The sequence below is a fragment of the Notolabrus celidotus genome, chromosome 3 (assembly GCF_009762535.1).
Source record: "Notolabrus celidotus isolate fNotCel1 chromosome 3, fNotCel1.pri, whole genome shotgun sequence".
Lineage (NCBI taxonomy): Eukaryota > Metazoa > Chordata > Actinopteri > Labriformes > Labridae > Notolabrus > Notolabrus celidotus.
The window spans coordinates 1,557,269-1,573,046 of record NC_048274.1 but is presented as its reverse complement, the minus strand read 5'-3'; the positions used below and the strand labels follow the sequence as shown (position 1 = coordinate 1,573,046).

Sequence of the window (15,778 nt, the reverse complement as noted above, 5' to 3'; positions counted from 1 at the left end):
TGATCCTGAGTGACCTGGAAACCATCAGAGTAAAATCATTAAAGCACAGAGCAGACAGAGAGATCACAATGAATGAAGCAAACACAGAACAGACACACACACACACACACACACACACACACACACACACACACACACACACACACACACTGCTGGATGCTGCAGAGAAACCATCATTTTAATTCAAGTTCAGCGATTCATCCCTGCAGACAGAGCTGTAGTTTTATTGTTTAACCACCTACAGATGACAAAAGTACAAATACGTTTTAGTTTACGCCACAATAAATACACCAACAATAATGTACACATCTCTACCTAGACATAATCCTTGAAAATGAAGCTGCTTTAGAGATAACAAGCTCAGTCTCTCGGGAGCTGCTCATGGAATTTACTGTCAATTAATGAGTTTCCTTTAAAGAGTGCAACAGCGCCCCCCTGTGTTTACATAGAAGGTAAATGACAGTTACTGCATGTGGTCAAAAAGAGTACTGCACCTTTAACTGTAGACGAACAAAAACTATAGATGCCACTTGTTTCTCAGTCTCTGAGTGTAAATAAGTACAGTTTTTAAATCATCATAGTGAGGTTATTGTACGATTATAATAAAACAGAGAAGGAAATTAAAGAAAAGCAAGAAAGATATTTATACAATTTTACTCCCATTATAACCCTTATACTTAAAACTGGGGTTGGTAATCAGATTTAGATCCACTTTTTGTTATACTGGTTAAAATGATCTTTATGTCCTGATGGTAATCAATACATAATGTGTTCTTAAAAAAGAGGTATAAAAGCTGCTATCTGCAGCCGGAGTAAACCTGGGAAAACACCAACCAATCCCTGCCATCAGGAGCCAAATTATGAAACCAATCAAATCCCATCCTGCCGTTCTTCCCGCCTCCTGCAAATGTCATGTTTGTTTGTGTTTTTAACTTTCACTATGATCATGTTTTGGTGTTTTCTTACCGCTGAGTGAGACCATAGATTGTATAAATATGGACGTAGTATCCGTGACGTCACCCATCTGTTTCTGAAGAGCTGTTGTCGGCCATATTGCTGCTGTGGAGCCAGTGTGACGTAAAGAGGAGTTTGAGCCTCCTAGCCAACAGCTACAGTGTTCCTGCAGTCAGCTGTGCCTCTCATTGGAAGACTAGTAATCTCAATATCTTTGAAATTGCTGTGTGAGAAAAAAATTCACCCCCGATCAAGACATGAGCTATCCAGACTACACTCGTCTTTAGTACCAGGCTGTAAACATGTTTATTTCTGCTGTAAAGATTGTCTTTTTCTCATTCATGTGTATGTGACTTCCTGTACTTCTTGAGCTAGCCTCAAGGGGATCCTTGATGAACTGCAGGTTTTAGCACTTCCGCTTTGGACTCGCTTGGGTTAGACAAAGTCCTGAGGAAATGCTACATTCAAATTCATGCTAGTTTTCCATGACTACCAACCCTAGCTTTAAAATACCAATTACATAACATCAACATGCATACAACTTATTTATTTGTCATTTTTCAGCCCTTAGTAATAACTCATGGATATATATAATGTGGTTTTTAATGTATGTGTTTTTTTTTAACATCATGAAGGCTAAAGTAGCAGCGCCTATGAGAATCCAATGGATCATTTAAATCACAGAGACACAATACAAGATGATAAATATACTGCATGTCACAGGTGAGACCTGTAGTAACTTGATAATCCATGTTCTGAATTTTCAAAAACAACCTGGCACTTCATTTTTACTGAGTCTATTTTAACACGACGGTCTGGTCCTCTGGATTAAAACACGACTGACCCTATAATAAAGGATCCAGACTGCATTGTGTTGTAGCTGCGCATGTTGGAGTTCTACATCTGATTGATAACTATCTTCTTCACAACAGATGATTCAGTGAAATAAAAATCAAGATGGGGAGTTGTTTCTGACTCATGAGCTGTATTCACACACGCATAAAACCCCTAAAGCTTCAAAAATGTTTGGGCTGGGCTGCAGGAGTAAACGCAAACAGCTGGAATCATCAGCCGCCCTTTTGACCAGACTTTTTCCTGCTGTAGTAAAAAATGCATGTGGCGTCAGAGTGAGCGGCTGTGGGAACGCAGGAGGAAGTATTCAAGAAATGTCAGCACAATTTAGCAGACGGTGGGGATGATGTTTCTGTCATGAAAAACCGAGGAGAGCGACACAAAACAGGAGGATTAAAAACATCCAAGGTTTGAGAAAGGGAATCAATTTGAAGACAAGATCCATCATCATAGTGAGGGTCTCTGCAGCTTCATCAGCATGTTGGAAACTTTACACAGTAGCTTTTGAAGCGTGCTTTTGATGTCATGTCCTGCAACCTGAGACTCATCCTCACAGGGAAGACTTCGTGCGTGTGACCGAGCAACTTTCGGGTGCATGTGTGAAAGAGGTGTGATGGGATGTTTTCATTTAGACCAGAAACAGAAGGGATTTTCTTTCCATGGCAGAGAGGAAATCCACCAGAGAAGAAGAAGTGGTTTCTTCAGGAGTACACCTGGATCACACATCCCTCCTCTGATCGTTACAGAAAGGCACCCTGGGTACCAGAGTCCACCCTGTCGACTCACTCCTCCCCTGTCCTCTTCTTCTCCTCCTCCTCCTCCTCCTCATCTCCCTCCCTGGGCTTCACCTCCACAGTGAGCAGCTCCTCTCCTTCCTTTCGTGGCGTCATCCTGATGATCACCGAGCTGTCGGCGGTCTCTGAGACGGTGTCGTTATCGTCCTGGATCAGCCTGTGGGGAATCGGAGAGCGGCGGTGCATCGGAGAGGGAGGGGGGACCGGACAGGAGAGGGGACCCTGGAAGGGACAAAAGGATGGAAGAGGATCTTACTCTTTTTCTTACTGCTTTTTATGCTCCTTGAAAAACATGCCAATTCCTTACTTTTCAAATTAAACCTTAACTCAGAGCAACACAAGCTTTATCTTCCAAAATAAGAGTGAGCTAGTAAAAATGTCATGTGGGTATCTCAGGCAGCAGAAAACTCTTTAAGTTTCCCTCATTATCAGATTTTAAAAATCATAACCTGCCGGTAGTTTCTCTACTTTTTAGGCAAGGCAAGGCAAGGCAGCTTTATTTGTATAGTGCATTTCATACACGAGGGCAACTCAATGTGCTTTACATTAAAACATTAAAAGCATTGGAAACATTCAGACAAGCATAAAAGAACACAATTAAAATGAAAAATATGATAAAACAGAAAAGAAAAGGAGAATTAGAAATATATTAAAAATTACATTAAAATTTTAATTTAAAGTGAGTTAAAATAATCTAAGACAGGAAGGCAGTGGAAAATAAGAAAGTCTTAGTCTTTGATTTAAAAGAGGTGAGAGTTGGAGCAGACCTACAGCTTTCAGGGAGTGTGTTCCAGATATGTGGTGCATAATGACTAAACGCTGCTTCACCATGTTTCCTTCTGACTCTAGGGACTGAAATCAGACCAGTACCTGATGACCTCAGAGGTCCAGGTGGTTCATAAAGTAGTAGCAGATCAGCCTAAACCATTCAGTGCTTTATAAACCATCAGCAGGATTTTAAAGTCTATTCTCTGACAGACAGGAAGCCAGTGTAGAGATCTAAGAACTGGAGTAATGTGGTCTACTTTGTTGGTCCTTGTTAGGACTCGAGCAGCAGCATTCTGTATGAGCTGCAGTCGTCTGATGGACTTTTTAAGGAGTCCTGTAAAGACCCCGTTACAGTAGTCTAGTCTGCTAAAGATAAATGCATGGAGGAGTTTTTCTGCATCCTGCTGAGACATGAGTCCTTTAATCCTTGATATATTCTGAAGGTGATAGTAGGCTGACTTTGTAATTGTCTTAATGTGGCTGCTGAAATGAAGGTCTGAGTCTAAGACTACACCAAGGTTTCTGGCTTGGTTTGAACATTTCATCTGTGCAGATTGGAGCTGAGCAGTAACCTTTAACCTTTCTTCCTCCAAAAACAATCATTTCAGTTTTTTCTTTGTTTAACTGAAGAAAGTTCTGTCTCTCGTCCAGTCATTGATTTGTTCAATGCATTTACTCAGTGTTTGTATGGGACTATAATCCCCTGGTGATATGGTGATGTAAATGTGTGTGTCATCTGCATAGCTATGGTATTTTATTTGGTTGTTTCTTATTATCTGACCTAAGGGGAGCATGTAGATGTTGAATAGTAGAGGCCCCAGAATGGATTTTACCGCTTTGTTGTTGTTTTTTTCTTTAACTTTCAAAGTTGTATGTTTGCAGCCTGAAAAATCAGATGCAAAGACGTCCTTGCTTGCTGGATTTGTCTTATATAAGAAATTTGGCACGCTGAAAAAAAGTTTAGCATATTAACAAGTTTCTAAATAACTTTCCTAAGCTGTGAGAAAAAAAATAAAATAAAGTTTGAGGGATCAAAAAGGCATTTTGAAGGCTCCTCTCTCATCACTCAAGACAGACCTGGTGACACATTTATTTGACTGTGAACAGCGACCTCTAGAGGCCCAAATGTGCATTACAATAATAAATGAGTCAGGTTTCAAAAAGGAGAAATAAAAATGAAAAATTTTTGTGGGGAATTTTTTTTATGAGCTGTTCATTAAATAATAAAGTGGTACTTATTTCAATATATTTTTTATATATTTATATAATTTGTTAAAATATCAACAAAAGTTTGCAAATATTTTTATCAGTCTTTATTTTATGTATTCAAAGTTTTTTTGAACACATAATTTAAATGTAATAATTTAAATAAATTAAATAATATTAATAATTTAATTATTTTATTTTCAAAATTTAAATTCATTTTTATTTATTTTCAAGGACAACAAAAACAAATTTAATCAGTTAAAGTGTAACTATCAGATACCTGAGTTTTTAATGTCTTCAGAGCTGTTTATTTAAAAAAAGTGAAATTTAGGAAGATACTTTTAAATATAAATGTTTAGAACACTTTTTTTAATTTTTAGAATTTTCATCTTATTTATATCATTTAAAAAAAAATATATAAACACAAGTTTTGCAAATATTTTGATCAGTCTTTATCTTAGATATTCAAGGTTTTCTTGAACACTTTATTTAAATGTAATAATTTAAATAAATAATTAAATAAAATAAAGTTTTTTTTAACATTTTATTCTTAAATTTAAATATCTTTTGGTTTTCTTTTCAAGGACAACAAAAACAAATTCAATCTGTGAATGTGAGACTCTCAGATGGCTGAGTTATTTTCAGCTACAGGCTCTGATAGAATGATTTAAATCCAATTAAAGTAAGTAATTAATTCAGACTGCATCAGACCCACATCATTAAATAACTTAGATTACTTGTTCTGTTCCTCTACCTGCACATTAGACATAGATTTTATCTTTTGTAGACTGCAATTTTTAAAAATGTCTCCCTCCTTGTTGTCTTGTCCTCCAGCTTGACTCTGTTCTCGTCCCATCAGCGCCCCCTGCTGTCCATCAGTGGAGTTACATGAAGCCCTCAGCAGGACTGTGCTGTAGTCTCACCTCTGCTACGCTCTCTGATGATCTGTACGCTTTCTTCAGTTTGGAGAACGTTCCCTCGATGCCTGCCTGCTCCGTCACCTTCAGCGCCGCCTTGAACATTTTGGGGGTCTCCGGTCTGGATGGGATGACTTCCACCGCCCCTTTACCTCCGCCTTTCTCCTCCGGCTTTGTGTCTTTCGTCAACATCGTCCTGCATAGACAAGAAGACAAAATGAAAAGTTAAAGAGAAACACAGAGGACAAGAAAATATTTCAAACACACAAACTTCTGCAGCTCAGAGCCTCTCCACGCAGGATTAAAGATCTTCTTCTTCAAAAAATACAACCTGAAACATGACATGACTACAGAGGTCCCATACCAACACCTACAGCACAGCCATGCACTCTGCTGCAGCACCATGATCAGACTGAGGAGGAGGAAGAGGAGGAGCGTGGAGATCAGCCGGAGGGTCTCCTCCTGGTTTGACCCTGTTCCCTGTCTGAACCAGGAGGATTAGTCTAATCCCGTCCAGGATATAGGAGACAGGTCAGACGAAGGAGGGAGAGTAGAGCAGCTCTTTTATAATGTTGGTTTGTCAACGAGAGGTCTGTATCATGAAGAACCACTTCTCATTCATCATTAAACTCTGAGTTTTCATTGCTTTGAGGTCGGCTACAGGGTTACGTTCAAGGCGCTCCATCCTACTGACCAATCCGCTCCTTTAATCCGACGTCCTTGAACTTGCATAACCTGAGAGAGGAGGAGGGGAAGTGTGCAGCCTTGGACTGAAGTCTGTGGTCTCACTGTTTGAGATCTTTATCATAGTGCTGTTATTTATATCCTACTAATCTAGGATAAAAGCACAGAAGCTTGCTCTTCTTGTACTTTGAGGATATGCAAATGATCTTCAAATCCTCTTTTCTGCTAACACTGCCCCCTGTAGGTAGACACACATTATGGGTCACTGATTGACCTTGTTAAAATCAGCTCCATGTAACCACTTGGCACACTCTGCTGTGTTCGGGTTACTGAAGGCAGAGAACCCAAAGCTACCTGAGGTTGATCTCTCTACTCTGGTGAAAAGTTGTGCATGCATTCAGGTTAAACCGGTCAGCTGATCCCTTCCCAACATGTGTTTTAGTGGAAGAGAGCACCTTTAAAAACCTAAGACGGGGTCCCGTGAACCCCTCAGTCACTCAGTCTTACTTTGCCTTCTTGCGGAGGAGTTTCTGGGACTCTGGGTAGTGAACCAAGATCTCTGCCAGGTCCTTCTTGTCCAGGATGAAGAGGTTGGCGAACCCATGTGCCTTCACGTTGGCTGTGCGTCGGTTTCCTCCACCCCCTGCCAGCAAACTGACCAATCACAGAGAAGAGAGCTGATCCGTAAAGTCCACTTTAAATACGACTTAAACAATTATGTGCAGAAGTTAACGTGATGAGAGCGAGGATGTTAAGGAGGTGGGGTTAAAGGAGACAGTGGGGGGATTTGTTGTACTCTAAATAAGTGTACGTTGATGTAATTGCTTGACCTGAGAGTCTGGGCAATTTAGTCATGAACATTTTTGGCTTTGTGCACCACAAGGCGGCTAAAACAGGAGTGAAAGGGAACTCTCCTTTATCCCTGCATCCATCAACCTGCTGGTTCTGCTGCATCGTCATAACCATCCATAAGTCTGACATTAACCCAGGGACCCCCGCTCTGGCCCTTGTGCACTTTACAGATGGGTTAATGGGATGACAGGAAGCAGCTCTGACCTGATCTCTCCGAACACAGAGCCGGCTCTGATGGTGACAAACACCGTCTGCAGGTCAGGACCGCCCACCACCTGGACCTCGCCCTGTTTGATGATGTACATCTCTCTGCCGATCTCCCCCTGCGACACACACACACACACACAAAGAGATGAATGTTTAAACACATTGCTGCTGCTGTAGTGGTCTCATATTAACACTTTAAACAGATCACACAGGTGTGAGTTCACCTTTTTGCAGACGAAGTCTCCGGGCAGGTAGACGACTGATTTGAGCCTGGTCAGCATGTCGAACACCATCTGTCTGTCGCAGCCCTGAGAGATGGAGGAACAGAAGGATACGTCTTATATCAGTTATTTTTATTCACCAGTTTAACTTCAAATCAATCAACAAACAAGCTAAATATGTTGTTTTGGATTCAAACTGTGCGTCTTAGTTCTCACCCAGCCCCCTTTGTGTGTCATTATTCATGGAGCCACTAAGGGGAGCCAGCATGCATCTCTATGTACTGATATTTGTGGCCTCTGAGATGCTCCTGGTTGCTGTTTGCTGTCTCTGAATGTGTGTAAGGTCTGGTAGACTGTTAAAACTGAATTCCATGTTGGGATAAATAAAGTTGCCTGAACTCAGGACTAAAATTATTTATGTTTTGGAGACTTCTTCTCCTGCTGACCTGAAACAAGGCGACTTTACTGACGATGGCGTAGTTGACATCCACGGCCATGTCCATCCTCATCTTGGTTGGAAGTTGCACCAGCAGCTCCTGTTCATCTGCAGAGAAAAAAATCATGCTTTCACTGATTTATATAACCTTTACTTTATTCTATATTTTTGCATTGACCACAAAGAATAAAAAGCATCATGCTTAAGGTGATTTCAAACTGCAGAAACTTCCCCCAGGAACTATGGACCTTTTGAGGAACTAGCAGCAACCAGGGTCTACTTTTAGTTCTTTAAAATCGAAACACCAGATGATCTCTACCATGGCTTAGCGCAGGGGCGTCACCAGACCCCTTTTACTGGGGCGCGTGCCTCAGTATAAATGAGCTGTGCCCCAGCATCAGGGTCGGACTGGCCTTTGGAAGTAAAGGAAAAGACTTTAGGTGCAGTTGTTAATGTGTTGCATCCACCGCAGTGTTTCCCATACATTCATTAATTCCTAAACAAGTGAAGTCCCACTATCCCCAGCACTGCTTTGGGTTAAAAAAACAAAACATCATTACATTCACAATGGTTTGAAAGCTTTCCCTGGTTATAATATTCTGTAAATAGAGATGCAGCTTTTTGTTTCTCATGTAGGATGTTTGGTAAACACATGAAACATTACACATTTGTGAGCACTGGTTTCACTAACTGGAACAAAGCTCTGGATCTCTTTAGAGGGCACGAGAAAACACCTGCCCATAAAAAGTGTGTGTGTGTGTGTGTGTGTGTGTGTGTGTGTGTGTGTGTGTGTGTGTGTGTGTGTGTGTGTGTGTGTGAGTGAAGTATCTGATATTCAACCACATAAGATTAAGTATATGTTGCTAGTCTGTGTTGTTTAAAATAAGTCCAGGGGCCCACAAGAATGAGTTACAATGCGCCCCTCCTGTCTTACCTGCCCATCCAGGTGAAAACCATCAAACTATCAAAATGAGACTAAAATAAAATATTGATAATGCAACATGACATTGCCCTTAATACAAACAACAACAAATACATGACATGAAGTAAAATTATTATGAATATATTTGAATAATTAATATTTATGGCATAAAATGATGGAAATAGCTCCGACACTAATGTTAAAGAAATAAATGTGTTTCCTACACATCCAAACGGTCCCACACAGTCAGTCCAGGTCCACACAGCCTGTCCAGGTCCACACAGTCAGTCCAGGCCCACACAGCCAGTCTAACAGTCAATAGTTTGGATTCAAACGGCTGCCCTCCTTGTAATATATAATATAACCGGTGAGGACTCGACTTGGACTCGGACTCAAGTCATGAGGACTCGACTCGGGCTCGGACAAGGATTTTTCTCTGGTGACTCGGACTCGGACTCGGACTCGAACACAGAGGACTGAGGACTCGACTCGGACTCGGATTTGGGGACTCGACTACAACAGGTTTGCTTCAGCTGATGAGACTAAAAGCTGATTCTGTTTCTGTGTTTCGTCTGGTTTGTGATGATAAGGTGTTAAGAAGTTCAGAAATACAGAAAAATAGAAACTTGAATATTTAGGAATTTGACTATTTGTCAACCTTTAGTTTCCAGGGTGAAGAATTAACTTTCTATCTGATCTGTTTTTATATTTTAAACCTTAAAAAGATTCCTGAATCTCCTGTTGAGGTTGATAAAAGAACCACTCTGGATAACTACACCTCTTTTATACCCTGAAGAAAAAGTTATATCTTTGGTGGACCTTAACTCACTGGGACACAAAGTTTCAAAGTCTTCAGCTCAGTGTTTTACTTCTGTTGCTTACCAAGCATGCCCTGAATCTTCCAGGTGTAGTCGTACCAGGTCTTGATGCGGTTCTGGACCTCTCGAGGGATGTTGTAAGAGTTCATGTACTTGGCTGTGCTGTCCATGCACGCTCGGTAGTAGTTCTCACTGGCTGTTGCAGCTCCGACCACATCTCTCATCTGAAAAACAAGAACCAGATCAGAACCAGAGAGTCTGGGGTTCATGTTATCACCATTTCTCTTGAATTTAAGAAGAAACCGGAGGAGCTCTAAGGGACTTGAAGTGGTTTGATGACTGACCTGACCGATCATGATGGAGAAAGCAAACACGCCAACAAAGTAGTTGATGAGCTGGAAGCAGATCTCAAACACGGTGGTCGGGTCCGGCAGTCCTCCGATGGTGATCAGAGTCTTCACAGCAAAATAATAACATCGAATGTACCTGTGGGGAAAAAACAAAAACAAAATCTTTAATGAGATTTGTGTTACCATGTCAGGTTGAGCCTGTCTTATGTGATTTAGGATCTTACGCGTTTCCTTTCCCGTTGTAGACCCACTTGGTGGATCCAAGTCCTTCATAGTCCGAGCCCCAGTAGAAGAGACAGGCATTGATGTGCAGAGAGTAGAGCAGGTAGGTGGAGGTTCGGATCACCCTGTCACACAACAACAACAACAACAACAAGTTTTAACAGAGTTATTATTTGTGCCGTTCACATACACACAAGTATCACAAGATTATGTTCGTAGTATATTTCTGCCAGTTCATTATTGTCATCTTGAGTCACTTGCCAGCCACTGCATGCACAATCTTTATTTTCATTCTAACTACAAAGTTAAAAAGTGTTGTGAGTTATTGATAAGTACCAGATGACCATACTTTTTCAAAAGTCTTAAAGGTGACATATCACGCTTTTTTCATCAACATATATTGGTCTAAGAGGTCCCCAGAACATGTCTTTAAAGTTTATGCTCAAAAAAACACTTTGAAATCAGATTTTGGTCTGTCTGAAAACCCCTCTTCTTCAGCCCTCCTCAGAACAGTCTGTTTTCTCTCTGACCACGCCCCCTCAGGAAGTGTGTGGCCTCGGCTGTCCATCTAATGTTTACATGTTGGCTGAATATACACGGCTGCTCACAGAGTTGCGTTACTTCAACCCTCTGAATCTGATCCAGAATCTGATCCTGACGGAGAGGCGCCTGCTGCAGGACCTTTCTGAACCATTGGTCACAGATTTAGTGTTTCTTGTTGTTTTATTTATCAGTATGTCGACGTGTGTCTTGGTACACAGCTACGAACATGTAGCTATGTGGCTATGCTAACTAGCACTAGCACTTATCCATGATAAATAAAAATCATCCACTAGATCTTCAAATCTGCAGACGTGGGGAGTAAAACTGACCTCTGCCAGAAAGGCAGCCGGACCTTTCTGAAGGATTGGTCACAGATTCTGTTACTTGTTGTTTTATTTGTCAGTATGTCGACGTGTGTCTTGGTACACAGCTACAGCTACAGCTACAGCTACAGTTACAGCTACAGCTACAGCTACAGCTACAGCTACAGCTACAGCTCGACATGTAGCTATGTAGCTATGCTAACTAGCGCTAGCACTTTTCCATGACAAATAAAAATCATCCACTAGATGTTCAAGTCTGCAGACGTGGGGAGTAAAACCGACCTTTGTGTTTATTAAGACAGCCTACAACTAGCATGCCTCCCTCCTAAGCTCCTTGTTAGCACACATGTGTGCAGGGAATGAAAAACGGAGGAGGGGTTGAGTTGTATTTTATACAGTCTATGGGCTGAACAAGCTCCGAGCTCTGACTTCCTGTTACAGACCGGATGGCGTTGTGACGTATGAAAAACACTGAAAACTGAAACGGCTGGTTTCAGCACACATTTACAGAAAGGTGGAGAAATCAGAACAGGGGCAGAATGGATTCTTTTCATTCTCGGGGGGGTTTGTAGACAGGGACACATATTTCAGGTAGAGAACCATTAAAAAGTCGATTTTGCATGATATGTCACCTTTAAACCTCACAAATAAAGATGGAGGATTATGGCCATATTAAGGAAAAAAATAAGATTACAGAAAAAGTGTTGCTCCTGTGAGCAACTTCATGTTTGTCTCAATTTTGGCGCCCCCTGTGGACAACGTGAGACCTCTTATCACTTGTCTTCTCTTCCTGCTTTCTTTTAACCATCAAATGTATCACTCATCATGAATATTTACTCTGCTAAGAGCTTTAAAAGAGTTTCCTTTAACCTTTAACCTTTAACAGCGATTACAGGCATTAAAAATCACCCTGTAGAAAGTCTCAATCTTCTTGATGAAGGTCTCATTTTCTTTTGTAGGTCATAAAAAGGCCTCATTTTTTATTTCAGTCTGTCTTATAATATGCTAAAAAGCTCTACACAGGAGCTTTAAGTTCACATGTGGTCTTTTAAAGATCATTTCTGTCTTTTTAGCACTTTTTCAAATATCTCTTGTTACGCAGATGATACCACGTTTTATCTTAATGTCTCTTCTTTAAGCTCTCAATGTCATTCATCTTCCGTTATCAGATTCTATTATTCATAATATTTATAGTAAACATACATGGAGTAAATTGAGTCATTATTGTGGAAGCTATGTAAGCTTCTGTAACGTGCAGACCTGAATGTTGTTGTGCAAGAATATTCTTTTCCACATAGTCGAGCTTAAACTATTTGACTTATTCATGCAAAAACACAAGAACATGTTGGAAATGTTGCTGATGAATCACCCAGGATGGGCTCTGAATTCCAGAGAGTGTTTTAAAAGTTAAAAAAAAACACAACGGAAAGTAAAAAATGTACTCAATAAAATAAATTCCACAGAGCTTCATTGGCCGATTTAACCACTGAAGACTTTCTGAAACCAGAAAAGCCATCATGTCGTACCCTAAGCTGCTGGGATTCATTGATAAAAAGGTTATTTCATGTTATTTGTGTAAGGCAGAGTTTATTTACCTGTAGATGTAAGCTTTCTTCATCACAGCTTCCATTCTGTCGTTGAACTCAAAGAAAGCCATGTACTGAGAGAGAGGGGAAAGAGTCAGACATTACTCTGTTAAAACAGCTGTTGTTATGGATAGATCTTGCTTTTGTTTTGCTGTTCTTCTTAATAATAATAATAATAATACATTTTATTTTGGGCGCCTTTCAGATCACCCAAGGTCACCTTACAGATCATAAAAGCATACATCATTAAAACATCATAAAAACAAACAAACAAACAAAAAGTAATAAATAAAAACTAAAAACTAGGGAAGTGCAGAGAGTCCAGTTTAGACTGAACATGCCAGTTTGAACAGGTGAGTTTTGAGTTAGGATTTGAATGATGTTATGGAGTCCGACTGTCTTATGTGTGGGGGGAGGGAGTTCCAGAGTCTGGGTGCTGAGCAGCTGAAGGCTCGGGCACCCATGGTACTGAGGCGTGATGGTGGAAAGTGTATTCATGAAGGAGGTCTTGGAGGTAAGTGGGGGCCAGGTTATGAAGAGCTTTGTAGGTGAGGAGAAGGTTTTTGTAATGGATGCGGTATGGGACAGGGAGCCAGTGAAGTTGGATGAGAACAGGAGTGATGTGGTCAGATGATCCGGGCGGCCGAGTTCTGAATGATTTGCAGTCTGTTGATGAGTTTGGTGGGGAGTCCGGTGAGGAGGGCGTTGCAGTAATCGATACGGGAAGTGACGAATGAATGAACCAGGATTTCGGTGCTGGATTGGGACAGTGAGGGGCGGAGTCTGGAGATGTTGCGGATGTCCGCATGATGTTTTGAATGTGTGGTGCGAATGAGAGAGTGCTGTCCAGAATGACGCCGAGGCTCTTCACTTGATTGGGGAAGGGTACAGGGAATCCGTTGATGATGATGGGTGGGACTGGGGTGTGTTGAGATTTGGTGAGGGTGGATTTGGAGCCGATGAGCAGGGCCTCGGTTTTATTCCCATTGAGTTTCAGGAAGTTCCTGCTCATCCAGCTCCGGATGTCTGCGAGGCAGGTGATGAGGGAGGTGGAAGGAATGGCAGCGGTGGGTTTTGAGGAGATGTAGACCTGAGTATCATCGGCGTAACAGTGGAAATGGACCCCATGGTGATGGAGGAGTGTGCCCAGGGGGAGGAGGTAAATAATAAAAAGGAGTGGACCCAAAACTGACCCTTGGGGGACACCCAGTGAAACACCCGAACACCCTGACTTGTGGTTCCTTAACTGCATGAATTCTTGATCAAAACAAAATTGTACGTGTCAGGTAATAAAGTGAAACATGTCCGTACCTTCAGCAGGCGAGGGAACCTCAGCAGAGAGTTCACTCCCGTGAAATAATAAAGGATCTCCATGGGAAACAGACTGATGATGTCCATCTTGAACCTCTCGGTGCTCATGTAGTTTTCTCTCATGTCCTTTTTGTCACACTGAAATCAAAAGGTGAAAGTTTTGAGAGGAGCTTTGTGCTGAACTCAAACTAACATCAGGTTTCTTGGAGTCTGTAGATGATGTCACTGACCACGATGTCTCCCGCGCGGACGAACTGCAGTCTGGGCTGGAAGACGAGGATGTCGGTGATGTAGATGAAGTCGCAGGTGTAGTCCATCAGCAGCCACAGGTGGATGTTTTCAGAGGTCTGGTACGGGAAGGCCCAGCGGACGGGGATCAGCCACATGTTCCAGTTCCACGCCGCCACGACGAAGAAGAGCCAGATCACGTAGATCAGATCTGAGGAGAGAGAGACGAGTGGCTTTTATCAGACCAGGTCCACATCTGACTGAATCAACAAAAAACCTCATGATGTTGTGTTTACCAGTGAAGGGGTCGATACTGGAGGGGAAGCGATACTGTATGATCGCTCGCAGCCAGCCAGGCAGCGGAGGAAGTTTGGGGAGTCTGGGGAGTCTGGGAACTTTCACAGGTTGTCCAAGAAGTTTACAGGGAAGCTCCCACTCCTTCTCCTCCTCCTCTTCTACTTCTTCTTCTGCTGCTACTGCAGGCTCATCATCCTTCTTCTCCTCATCTGGAGGAGGTGGAGGAGGAGGGGGAGGTGGAGCTTTGCTGGGGGCTGTAGAGATGAGACTCCTGTTACTCGATGCAGCTGATGTGAGAGAGCTAGAAGCATCCAACTATCAAGCTACCATGCGCCTTGTTCTGCACTTAACCGGCTTTCTTACTGATTGAGTTCCGGTTGTGTAAAAAGCTTGATTCTGATTGGTCAAAACCCCTTGACAGCGGTTAATAACTTTCACTAACATGAGCAATGCCACAGGCAAACTGATCACACGTCATGTCCAACCCTAACAACTTGCTAATCATAAATTATCCATTACTTAAACAGGGACGCTGTGTGAGACATTCAGCTGGAGGAAAGTTGAATCGAAGAAATTGCTAAAGAGACAAAAGTTTGTATTTTTGTAGAGTAAAAAAATGTTTTATTCCTTTATTCAGCATCATAACATGGAGGTCTATGGGGATGATCTACGTTTAGAGCGAGCCCCAAGTGGCCGTTTGAGGAATTGCAGTTTTAGCACTTTCAGGTTGGCTTATTATTCTGAGGAGGACGTTGCTTCTATGAAGGACAAATTAAAAACATTGTGCATGTTTGGTCCTGTGGCTTCACGAGGGGACAAGTTGTGGATGGGTGCTATATGGTCCATGGATATCAGCACCCAGACAAAATGGCCGCAAGTAAGCACACTACAACTCCCAGCAGCCACCACTACCTGGACAGCTGCAGGTGCTTAAGAGCCTTGATTGAGGCAGGACAAAGGGGCTGGAAATCAGACTGGGAGAGGGGAGCACACGGCTGGAAGAGGAGAAGGAACACTGAGAACTGAGCACAGGAACCTTGTTTTTTTCATAACAGAGACTTTAAGTTGAATGGACTAATTTTTTGAGTACTTTTAAAAAGGAACTATTTTCTCCTACGGGATGCTTTAAGTTACCATTGAGACCTTGTTTGAAGAATTACCTGAGTTACCTTTTTGTTTTGTGTGATTATACCTGTGGTTGAATAAACCCCTCCTTTTTGTTGAACCTGACCTGAGACTGTTTCGGATTGATTTTACACTTTCCCACCTCTCATGATTTCACAGTCC

At 41.8% G+C, this 15,778-nt stretch overlaps 1 protein-coding gene across 1 annotated transcript; it reads right to left on the bottom strand.

Annotated features, from left to right (window-relative positions):
- Window positions 1-1,296: 1,296 nt before the first annotated feature.
- Window positions 1,297-15,765, bottom strand: LOC117810437 (cyclic nucleotide-gated cation channel beta-1-like). The gene is made up of 14 exons (XM_034680276.1): window positions 15,759-15,765; window positions 14,491-14,778; window positions 14,197-14,405; window positions 13,967-14,104; window positions 13,527-13,745; window positions 12,665-12,729; window positions 10,206-10,328; window positions 9,976-10,117; window positions 9,696-9,855; window positions 7,902-7,999; window positions 7,459-7,542; window positions 7,232-7,350; window positions 5,498-5,687; window positions 1,297-2,822 (listed from the first exon to the last, which is right to left on the bottom strand). Exons 1-14 carry the CDS (start codon window positions 15,763-15,765, stop codon window positions 2,589-2,591), a joined length of 2,076 nt encoding a protein of 691 aa, XP_034536167.1. The 3' UTR covers window positions 1,297-2,588.
- Between the last annotated feature and the right edge of the window lie 13 nt (window positions 15,766-15,778).

Bases quoted from the DNA above. Each gene is read 5' to 3' on its own strand.
- LOC117810437 (XM_034680276.1), bottom strand. The intron at 14,406-14,490 runs GTAAACACAACA...CTCTCTCCTCAG, and splicing joins CAGTATCGACCCCTTCACTG to ATCTGATCTACGTGATCTGG. The intron at 10,329-12,664 runs GTAAATAAACTC...GTTGTGTGACAG, and splicing joins AAGAAAGCTTACATCTACAG to GGTGATCCGAACCTCCACCT.